This window comes from Bison bison, unplaced genomic scaffold, assembly GCF_000754665.1.
Source record: "Bison bison bison isolate TAMUID 2011002044 unplaced genomic scaffold, Bison_UMD1.0 scf7180017864259, whole genome shotgun sequence".
Classification (NCBI taxonomy): Eukaryota; Metazoa; Chordata; class Mammalia; order Artiodactyla; family Bovidae; genus Bison; species Bison bison.
The window spans coordinates 2,563,712-2,575,801 of NW_011494831.1; the positions used below are offsets into that span (position 1 = coordinate 2,563,712).

At 36.9% G+C, this 12,090-nt stretch overlaps 1 protein-coding gene across 1 annotated transcript in view; it reads left to right on the forward strand.

The window, feature by feature from the left end:
- Positions 1-12,090, forward strand: part of BUB1B (BUB1 mitotic checkpoint serine/threonine kinase B) — a 55,423-nt gene that overhangs the window by 31,006 nt on the left and 12,327 nt on the right. The window contains exons 10-15 of the mRNA XM_010847941.1: positions 1,440-1,552; positions 2,074-2,189; positions 2,773-2,822; positions 4,166-4,226; positions 4,359-4,464; positions 8,190-8,464. Coding sequence (XP_010846243.1) covers positions 1,440-1,552; positions 2,074-2,189; positions 2,773-2,822; positions 4,166-4,226; positions 4,359-4,464; positions 8,190-8,464 — 721 coding nt within the window. The remainder of the gene's footprint in view (positions 1-1,439; positions 1,553-2,073; positions 2,190-2,772; positions 2,823-4,165; positions 4,227-4,358; positions 4,465-8,189; positions 8,465-12,090) is intronic.

Genomic DNA, 12,090 nt, shown 5'->3' on the forward strand with positions numbered 1-12,090 from the left:
TTTTTCCATGATCCAGCGGATGTTGGCAATTTGATCTCTGGTTTCTCTGCCTTTTCTAAAACCAGCTTGAACATCTAGAAGTTCACGGTTCACATATTGCTGAAGCCTGGCTTGGAGAATTTAAGCATTACTTTACTAGCGTGTGAGATAAGTGCAATTGTGCGGTAGTTTGAGCATTCTTTGGCATGGCCTTTCTTTGGGATTGGAATGAAAACTGACCTTTTCCAGTCCTGTGGCCACTGCTGAGTTTTCCAAATTTGCTGGCATATTGAATGCAGCACTTTCATAGCGTCATCTTTCAGGATTTGAAAGAGCTCAACTGGAATTCCATCACCTCCACTAGCTTTGTTCATAGTGATGCTTCCTAAGGCCCACTTGACTTCACATTCCAGGATGTCTGGCTCTAGGTGAGTGATCACACCATCATGGTTATCTTGGTCATGAAGATCTTTTTTGTACAGTTCTTCTGTGTATTCTTGCTACCTCTTCTTAATATCTTCTGCTCCCCCAAAAAAACTCTGAAAGGCATCTTTTATCCCTCTTTCCTTACCATTCCCCCACATCTAACGAATAAACCAACTTTGCCACCAAAAAGTTTCATACATCTTTCATTTATCACCAGTCCCATTATTACCTCAGTCCAAACCACAGTCTTTTAGCTGGACTACTACAGTTAAGACTTTCTGCCCTCTTTCTGGCCTTCCCAAAATTCATTGTGTTCACAGCACATTATCATTTTTGGAAAATCAGGTCATGTCCCTCCTTTATTTAAAATTCTCCCATGTTGTTTCATTGTCTTAGAATGCAGTACAAACTCTTATAAACCCTACATGATTTGGCCCTTGCCTAACTTTCCAATCTCATCTTTTACTTTGCTCCCTATTTCTATGCTACAATCATGTTGGTGTTCTTTTGAGTCCTTGTACCAGTGATCTTGTTCCTCCATTAGGGCCTTTATGCCATCTAGTCCCTTGCTCTAGAAACTTTCCTCAGATCTTTATATGACCAGCCTCTTGTTATCCAGGTTACAGCTTCATAATGTAACTGACTTAGATGATCTCCCCTGATCACTGGTTTAGTAGCTCCTGACCTCCATTCCCCTACCCAATAACACATTTTCACATCACCTAATTTTTATTTTTAGCACTGATTATCTTGTTAATTTCTGTGTGTTTGTCTCTGCCAAATTGAACATTAGCATCACATGACCAAGGACTTTGTATTATGTGCCACTAAAACCTAAATACCTTGTTGTGCTTGGCATGTAATAGATTTCTATTTCTTATTGACTGAATAAATAATAGAGACCGAGACCTCAAGTTGAGGACTTTGCTCCATTTGTGTCATTCTTATCTGTAATATTGACTGTCCCAAAGACAATCTTTGACAGGATAAATTGCTATGAGGAGTAATGCCTCAGCCAACTTTACTGTTTCTAGCTGAGCTACTGACCAGTGCAGAGAAGAGAGCAGAAATGCAGAAACAGATTGAAGAGATGGAGAAGAAGCTAAAAGAAATCCAAACTACTCAGCAAGAAAGAGCGAATGAACAGGTCATTTTCTCTTTTCAGTACATAACAACTAATGCTTATTGAAACAAATTTAAAAATATGAAAATATAGAAGGTAAAAGTCCTGCCAGTGCCCACTCAGTTTTTGGTAGTTTCTTAGCTACTAGTATCAGCAAAGTTGAGCAGAAAAGTAATTTTAACAGGTGACTTCAAATGGAATTTGTGGCATATAAGTGATATAATTTATTGACATCTTAGTTATACTCTAAATCACTATTCTGTTACTTCTGACTTTAATTTTTTATTCTAGTTATGTTCAATTAAAATGAGATTAGCTAAAGAAATTTAGTGTGTATTTGCTTGCCACTACTTAGTTAAGTACAGCAGTATCAGTTTATACTGGTAACATAAATTTAAGAACTTCTGTGGGACAGACATTCTATATGGTTAGTAAATATCTTGGGAAAGTGTATAGTAAAGCTAATTTTGGCACTAAAACTTGAAAATAGGTAGCATTTTCTAGATAAGAGGGACATACTAATTTTGTTTATTTAATGCAAATAGCAAGAAGAAAAGATGCCTACAAAGGAGACAGCTGAACTGCCAATTGCTTCAGAGTCTCAGGAAATATCAGGAATGGCTCTGTCCAATTTTGTTTGCCCAGTAAACTCTTGTGCCAGGTAGGACCACATTGGTGGAAGAAATGATACTTATAGGAAGGAGGGCATTTAGAACCAGCCTTTGACTCTCTAGACTTGAAGTCTCCTTAACTTTTATAGTATTGAGACATGATTTTTGCAACTCTTTGTCACAACGTCAGCTTTGATACTAATGAAGGAGGTCTAGGTGCTGGCTTTTTTCCATTAAAAAAAAAATAACGTATTTCTTATAATAACAACCAAATAATTTTTTAAATGGTAAAACCACTCATTTCTACCACTAAAAGATGACTAGTATTAACATTGCTTTATTTCTTCTTTATGTGTTGTTTTGGATTTCTTTATAAAAATGAAGGTTTATCATTTTGTAATCTGCTTATATTGTTAATGTAACTTGATGTCTGCTATCAAATATATTTCTGTAACAATTCTAATGACTGAAGGTTCTATCTTAAAGAATTTGGTTTAATGGTACTAGAATATTTTCTTTATCTTAGAATGAAGATTGTATTTAATTTTTTAAAAAGTCTCTTGGACTTCTGAAAATTAAATAATTTGTTCTGTGGGTAGTAAGCCACATGTTTAAAATCGAGTTTCTTCACAGGGAAACATCACTTGCAGAAAACGTTTGGCAAGAACAACCTCATTCTAAAAGTGAGTTGTATTTGACAATCTCATGAAGACCTTACTGATAACAAATGCATTATGTAACAAGTATAAATAATTTTATTGATTGTAGTAAAAGGAGGTGAAAGAAAGCAAAGAGAGGGACTCAGGTTTGTAATCTTTGAATCATGGAGTTCAATTTATTAGCATATAATTCAATATAGGATAGACATTTGAAAAAATATTTTTGTAAAATAACTCATTGCTTAAAAATATTTGATTTTAAATGTAATTTAAATTTATACTAACTATAAAATAATATTTCACTTTAGTTAGTGCACTCTAGCTAATGGCACCCCACTCCAGTACTCTTGCCTGGAAAATCCCATGGATGGAGGAGCCTGGTGGGCTGCAGTCCATGGGGTCGCTAAGAGTCGAACATGACTGAGCGACTTCACTTTCACTTTTCACTTTCATGCATTGGAGAAGGAAATGGCAACCCACTCCAGTGTTCTTGCCTGGAAAATCTCATGGACGGAGGAGCCTGGTGGGCTGCAGTCCACGGGATCACTAAGAGTTGGACACGACTGAGCGGCTTCACTTTCACGCATTGGAGAAGGAAATGGCAACCCACTCCAGTTTTCTTGCCTGGAGAATCCCAGGGACGGGGGAGCCTGGTGGGCTGCCATCTATGGGGTCGCACAGAGTCGGACACGACTGAAGCGACTTAGCAGTAGCAGAGCACAGAACCTCCTCATGCTTTCATTCAGTTTATAGGAAATGCAAGGCATAGAAGAACATTTGAAACAAAAATATAATTGGCCAAAAATCCAGCATTATGGGGTGTACAACCCAGTTTCTAAAATAAAAAATTAATAGCAAAAACAAAAACCCTATAAAATAAAAGCAATTAAAGAGACAATTTCAACTGGTCACAGTGTTTGAATCTACTTTGCATTCCTAATTCAAACTTTCTAAAAAGTTTTGATAAAATGTGATACTTTTGATTGTATGTGTGAATTCAGAAATGGTTAATTCTGTAGATATGATCATGTTTTGAGATTATGTTTTGTAAAAAGACACTATTTCTAAGAAATGTGTACTGAAATATTTACATATGCAATGATATGGTGTTTTGTATTTGCTTCAAAAATAATTCAGAGTTGGGTTAGATTTGGGGAGCAGTGATGGGGAATAAAGATGAAACAAGATCATCCATGTTTAGATCATTGTTATTAAGTGATCTTTACTTTTGTACTTTGGAAATTATTTATTATAAAAGATAAAATTGTTTTTCTGCTTTCAGACAGCAAAAATGTTAATTGACCTAATTGTCTTGAAGAGTAGGGCATTTACTCTAAAGAGTGTAAATTTAGTCTCTCTTTCTATAGGTTCCAGTGTACCTTTCTCCATTTTTGATGAATCTCTTCTTTCAGAAAAAAAGCCTGTCAGGTTTGAGGGTTTTTTTTAATTTATTTTGTTTCAACAATTAAAAGTTTTCTATTATTATATATAAGGGTGAAATAGGAGGTTACTGTTATCTGTGTTAAGAGAAAAATTGCTAAATGGGATGTCTTTTTCTAGTCCTTCTGCAGCTCCCTCACGTGTTTTAGCCCAACGAAGACCTCTTGCAATTCTCAAAACTTCAGAAAGCATCACCTCAAATGAGGATGTATCTCCAGATGTTTGTGTAAGAAACAGTATCCCTAAGTTTATATAAATGGGCTAGTGTATAGTTTCATTCATTTCTCACAGAAGTTTAGAGTTAAAGTAAAAATCATTGGCTTGAAATAAGCACATGAAAAGATGCTCAACACTGTTATCAGAGAATGCAAATCAAAATCATGGTGAAATACTATACACATGCACTTGGATGGCTATAATCAAAAAGACAAAATAACAGCTGTTGGTGAGGATGTTAAGTAACTAGAACCCTCATACGTTGCTGATGAGGATGTACAGTGGTACAACCTGTTTGGAAAACAATCTGTCAATTCCTCAAAATGTTGACAATAGGGTTACCATATGGTCCAGCAGTTCCCTCCTAGGTAAATATATCCCAAAGAATTTTTTAATTTAATTAATTTTTAATTGAAGGATAACTAAAAGAATTTAAAACATATCATCACACAAAAACTACATAAATGTTCATAGCAGCATTGTTCGTAAGAGCCAATAACAGGAAACAACCAAACATTCATCACCTGATGCTTGGATAAACAAAATGTGTATCTGTAAAGTGGAATAGTGTTCAGCCATAAGAAGGAATGGAATATTGACATATCCTACAACATGGGTGAATCTTTAAAACACTGCTAAAATGAAAGCACGCCTAAAAGAACACATACTGTATTATTCTGTTTATGTGAAATAAACAGAAGTCTTTCATAAAGGCAGAAAATAGATTAGGATTTCCAGGGGATTAGGGAGAGAGTGGATTGGAAAGTGACCACAAATTGATATAGTGTTTCTTTTTAAGGTGATGAAAGTGTTCTGAAGTTAGATAGTGGTGATGGTTGCAAGTGAGATAGTGGTGAAGGTTGCAAAGCCTTATGAATGTGTGATACTAAAAACCACGGAAATGCACATTATAAAAGAGTGTATTTTTTGGTATGTTAATTATATCTCAATTTTTTTAAGTAGGGAAAGATCACTGTCTTCAAAGCCCAGGATCTTTTTTCTTTATAAAAAAAATTTTGTAGCAATGAAAGTTATGTGAACCAACCTTTTTTTTTTTTGTAGTAATGTTCTGTTTTAACCACTGTGAACTAGTGACCCTGCACACATTCAAGTCAAAGTAAATAAACTTTATCAATGACATTTTATTGAAGGTTTAAACCAGCATCTGGAAACTTGTCTTAATATTTAAAGAGAACTGAGCATGTTTAATCTGAAGCTTATAAGGGGAGACATGATCAGTATCTATAATGATTTAAAACAGTGTTAAATCAGTGTATTCCAATGAATCAAACATGTTTTTCTTTTTGTTTACCCATTTATTGAGGTATATCTTATATCCATGGACCTCCCTCAGTAGCTCAGTTGGTATAAAGAATCAGCCTGCAATGCAGGAGACTCAGGTTTGATCCCTAGGTTGGGAAGATCCCCTGGAGAAGGAAATGGCAACTCATTCCAGTATGCTTGCCTGGAGAATCCCATGGACAGAGGAGCCTGGCAGGCTACAGTCCATGGGGTCACAAGAGTTGGACACGACTTAGCAACTAAAGAGAGAGAGAGAGCTCTTATATAGATACATTGCACAAATATTAATTGTACAGCTAGGTAAAATTTTAAATATGTGAATATCCATGTAGTCTTCACATATATCAAGATACAGAAAATTTGCAGCAACCCAGAAGAACCTCAGGAGCCATGTATGACTGAAGGTGCTGAGGCCCCATTCCAACTATACTGAATTGGAATTTCCAGAGATAAAATCCAAGTATGTATTTTTGTCTGTTTTAAATACTTGCCCAGGTAATTCTAATGTAGATAATAAAGATGATGATGTAGAAGAGTAATTTTTACATACTGGATTCTGGAGAATACCACCAGAGAATAGGCTGGATTTGGAGGTAGTGGTTCTAGGTTCAGATGTTCAAGGATGGACTAAATTATTAAGAGGATATCTTAGGTTTTTTTGTCTTAAACCTTTTACTTGAATTTTGTTAATAGGTACCTACCAGCATTTTTTTCCCTAAAAAAAAATCATATTTAAAGTGTCTAAACTAATTGGGCCATAAATAGTATTTGCATAAAATGTATCCATAGACTACAGACATCTATTTTACTCTAATCTTACGATTCTTCAGTTTCATCTATTGTTTCTTCTAGATGTATCTCTCACCTCTACTTAATTATGTTGAACCAGAAATTCGGAGTATATGTCATATTGGTAATGATCTAGAAAATTAATATCTAGTATCTATGAGGGTTAAATGAAATAGGCACTTTTGTGTACTTCAGGTAAATGTATAAAGTGGTACAATATTTCTGAGGGAAGTTGGGCAGTATGAATAAATACCCTTAATGTCCCATTACCTTTTTGATCTGGTAGTTCTATTTTTATGAATTATTCCTAAGAAAACTAACATATTCCTAAAGATTTAAATCTATAAGAATACTTAAAATAGTTTCATGATAGTAAAATACGGGGAATAGCCTAAAACAGTTGGTCAACTTCTGATAGACCCACAGTGTTACCAACATGTTTTTAAAGAATTTTTAATAGCACAGAAAATAAACTAAAAAATATAATGATAATGAATAATATGGACTAGCATATATGCTGTAATTTCACTTGTTTTAAAACCTCTTTTTAAAATGCATAAAATATGCATGTATCCTACCAGATGTATATGGTCATAGCAGTTGTCTCTGGATAGTGGAAACTGGGGACTTCCCAGGTGGCACGAGTGGTAAAGAACCTGTCTGCCAATTCAGGAGATACAAGAGATGCAGGTTTGATCCCTGGGTCCAGAAGACCCCCTGGAAGAGGGCATGGCAACCCACTCCAGTATTCTTGCCTGGTAAATCCCATGGACAGAGAAGCCTGGTGGGCTACAGTTCATAGGGTCGCAAAGAGTCAACACAACTGAAGTGGCTTAGCACGCACATACCAATAGTAACTGGGGTGGAGAAATAGGAGGATCAAGTGTGGGAGGGAGACTTTTTTACTACAGATTCTTTTAAAATAGTTGACTTTTTAAAACTATATACTTGTATTACTTTTAAAGACAAAGGCATATTTTAAGTGTTTTCCATTATTTTATATTTTTTCCCCCATATCTTCTATCATCCTGAATTGTTGTTTAGTCGCTAATTCATGTCTGACTGTTTGTGACTCCATGGACTGTAGCCCACCAGGCGCCTCTGTCCATGAGATTTTCCTGGCAAGAACACTGGAGTGGGTTGCCATTTCTTTTTCCAGGGGATCTTTCTGGCCCAGGGATTGAACCAATGTTTCCCGCATTGGCAGGCAGATTCCTTACCACTGAGCCACCAGAGAAGCCCATGATCACGAGTTACCTTTTAGAAATAAAATAAAAATTGTCATAGAATAAGACCTAAAAGCTAGGAGGATAGTTGATTACCAGAGGGTATTCTAGGCCAAAGCCAGAAGAAAAATGGTATTGGTTCTTTGGTTCCTAGGTGAAATTGATTGAGGAGAAAACATTGTCCAGTATTTTTCTTTGTGTGGAGAATCTTCAGTGTATTTTTGATGAAATATAGTTTGCTGTTTTCATAATACAGAACCTTTTTCCTCAGATGTAAAGATGTACTTTTAAAAATTGTCTTTCTCTAGAGATTCTGTGTTAAAAATCACTTATCTAATGCCTCTTTCAGTAAAAAATATAGGCCATTCATATGCTCATTGAAATGTTTCAGCTAAATTTTATGTGGTTTTTATTTCAGGATGAATTTACAGGAATTGAGCCCTTGAGTGAGGATGCTATTATCACAGGTTTCAGGAATGTAACTATTTGTCCTAACCCAGAAGACACTTGTGACTTCGCTAGAGCAGCTCGTTTTGCATCCACTCCTTTTCATGAAATAATATCCTTGAAGGATCTCCCTTCTGATCCTGAGAGACTGTTGCAGGAAGAGGATCTAGATATGAAGACCTCTGAGGACCAGCAAACTGCTTGTGGCACTATCTACAATCCACCTCTCAGCATCAAGAAGCTGAGGTGAGTGGTGATTATAGGTTGCACAAACCAAATTGTTTGAGAGCTCTTATTCTGTGTATGCCTGTCAATTATAGCCATCAATTATCAAGCTTTTACTACCTGCCAAGTATTGTGCTAAGTGCTTTACATGACAATTAAGCTCCTTCAGATAAAATGTTAATGGGATTTAGTAATTTATTTGAATATGAGAGTTAGAAGTAAATTTTTAAAAAATATTTATTTATTTATTTATTTATTTAGCTGCTCTAGGTCTTAGTTGCATCATGTAGGATCTTCCATCTTTGTTGCAGCATGTGGGACCTAGTTCCCTGACCAGGGATCAAACCCAGGCCCCCTACATTGGGACCATGGAATCTTAGCAACTAGACCACCAGGGAAGTCCCATGGAAGAAGTAACTTGGGGTGATTATGGTATCTTTGAGGAAACTCAGAAAGGGTACCTGATTGGTAGAGAAGAGGCATGTATTTTTCCTTTAATATTGAATTTTAAATAATGGTAGAGTAGCTTGATGCTAATTTTAAATAGGCTGTTAGAGATATACTTTTCAAAAGTATCTTGTGATAGAGAGAAATGAATAAAGTAATAGCAGGAATGGCATCGAGAGCCAGGGACTAATAAACCTTGTGATCTATCCGTATTTAAAAGTCACCTAATTTAAACAAGTTCCAGTTTTAGGAATATTCTTTAATTTGCCAGTTTGTGCTTTTAAAGCTGTATTTTCAAACTTTGTCCCCAACAAACTTTTCTCAGTTTCTAGCACATAGTCACCTTGATTAATTTCCTGTTTTCTTTCTTGACCTTTGCTTATTGAAGAGTTAAAAAGTCCAAAGAAGAGATAAAGAGGAAGAAAACTAGTGTCTTAATCAGTTTTTCTCGGTCTAGTTTAGGATAGATGGAGAATAAGGCATTTGCTATAGATTAGGTTGTTGTTTAGTTGCTAAGTTATGTCCAACTCTCTTGCGATCCCATGGACTCTAGCCCTCCAGGTACCTCTGTCCATAGGATTTCCCCGGCAAAAATACTGGAATGGGTTGCCATTTCCTTCTCCATGATAGATTAGGTTGACAAAGCACAAATTTAATAGCTGGCGTTGCTCATCAACCGTGGTAGATAAAGTTACCTAGATTCTGATTATGAATCTTTTTTTTTTTTCCAGGAAAATAATAGACTTTAAAGTGAGATTGAATAGTGGATACTTTTTTTTTTTTTTTACTTTTGTTTACATTTATTTTTTGCAGCATTTATTCCCAGGCCATAAGTTTTTATTTCTTTGGTTTCTTCTAGGGTATCTTCTATGCAACTTCCTCTTCTGGTTTAGGACCTATTTGTTCTTTTTCAGTGAGAATTGATCATCTCAATGTGGCAAGGAGAGCTCATATATGGGTTGATCTGACCATGAACTCTCTTAAGTTCTGTGCCACATCTTGAGGACTTTGTTCACCTGGAATGTGCTCAGTAACTAGAGAATCTATATCTAAGCCCTTAAGTTCAGAATTACTCTCTGCATTTTTGAGCATGTGCAGTAAACATTCAGCACTCTTTTTGGGCCACTGACCCTGCATCCACTGCATCCCTGACCCACTGTTTAGCCTGTGCCCACATTACCAACTCTACCATTGTAATGACAGAATGGCACGCATTGCTTCTTAAAGGTGACATCCGTTAGATACTTGGTTGCCTTTCGGATATGCATACCCTTAATGGCCTGGGCAGTTTCACGAATGTTCTTAAAGTGAACTGGAAGATTTGAGCCTCTTGATTTACATGATTTTGTGGGGTTTTCTGGGTCAAATAAATAGCACACAATTTTGAGAGGTCACCTCAGGCCACTTATGGTTCCCAGGTGGCTCAGTGGTAAAGAATCTGCCTGCCAGTGCAAGAGACCCAAGAGACTTGGGTTTGATCCCTGGGTCAGGAAGATTACCTGGAATAGGAAATGGCAACCCACTCCAGTAGTCTTGCCTGGAAAATTCCATGGACTGAGGAGCCTGGCGGGATACAGGGGTCGCGAAGAACTGAACTTGACTGAGCATGCTACTGGAGATCAGTGGAGAAATAACTCCAGAAAGAATGAAGGGATGGAGCCAAAACAAAAAGAATACCCAGCTGTGGATGTGACTGGTGATAGAAGCAAGGTCCAATGCTGTAAAGAGCAATATTGCATAGGAACCTGGAATGTCAGGTCCATGAATCAAGGCAAATTGGAAGTGGTCAAACAAGAGATGGCAAGAGTGAATGTCGACATTCTAGGAATCAGCGAACTGAAATGGACTGGAATGGGTGAATTTAACTCAGATGACCATTACATCTACTACTGCGGGCAGGAATCCCTCAGAAGAAATGGAGTAGCCATCATGGTCAACAAAAGAGTCCAAAATGCAGTACTTGGATGCAATCTCAAAAATGACAGAATGATTTCTGTTCGTTTCCAAAGCAAACCATTCAATATCACAGTAATCCAAGTCTATGCCCCAACCAGTAATGCTGAAGAAGCTGAAGTTGAACGGTTCTATGAAGACCTACAAGACCTTTTCGAACTAACACCCAAAAAAGATGTCCTTTTCATTATAGGGGACTGTAATGCAAAAGTAGGAAGTCAAGAAACACCTGGAGTAACAGGCAAATTTGGCCTTGGAATACGGAATGAAGCAGGGCAAAGACTAATAGAGTTTTGCCAAGAAAATGCACTGGTCATAACAAACACCCTCTTCCAACAACACAAGAGAAGACTCTATACATGGACATCACCAGATGGTCAACACCGAAATCAGGTTGATTATATTCTTTGCAGCCAAAGATGGAGAAGCTCTATACAGTCAGCAAAAACAAGACCAGGAGCTGACTGTGGCTCAGACCATGAACTCCTTATTGCCAAATTCAGACTGAAATTGAAGAAAGTAGGGAAAACCACTAGACCATTCAGGTATGACCTAAATCAAATCCCTTATGATTATACAGTGGAAGTGAGAAATAGATTTAAGGGCCTAGATCTGATAGATAGAGTGCCTGATGAACTATGGAATGAGGTTCGTGACATTGTAGAGGAGACAGGGATCAAGACCATCCCCATGGAAAAGAAATGCAAAAAAGTAAAACGGCTGTCTGGGGAAGCCTTACAAATAGCTGTGAAAAGAAGAGAAGCAAAAAGCAAAGGAGAAAAGGAAAGATATAAACATCTGAATGCAGAGTTCCAAAGACTAGCAAGAAGAGATAAGAAAGCCCTCTTCAGCAATCAATGCAAAGAAATAGAGGAAAACAACAGAATGGGAAAGACTAGGGATCTCTTCAAGAAAATCAGAGATACCAAAGGAATATTTCATGCAAAGATGGGCTCGATAATGGACAGAAATGGTATGGACCTAACAGAAGCAGAAGATATTAAGAAGAGATGGCAAGAATACACAGAAGAACTGTACAAAAAAGATCTTCACGACCCAGATAATCACGATGGTGTGATCACTGACCTAGAGCCAGACATCCTGGAATGTGAAGTCCAGTGGGCCTTAGAAAGCATCACTACGAACAAAGCTAGTGGAGGTGATGGAATTCCAGTTGAGCTCTTTCAAATCCTGAAAGATGATGCTGTGAAAGTGCTGCACTCAATATGCCAGCAAATTTGGAAAAC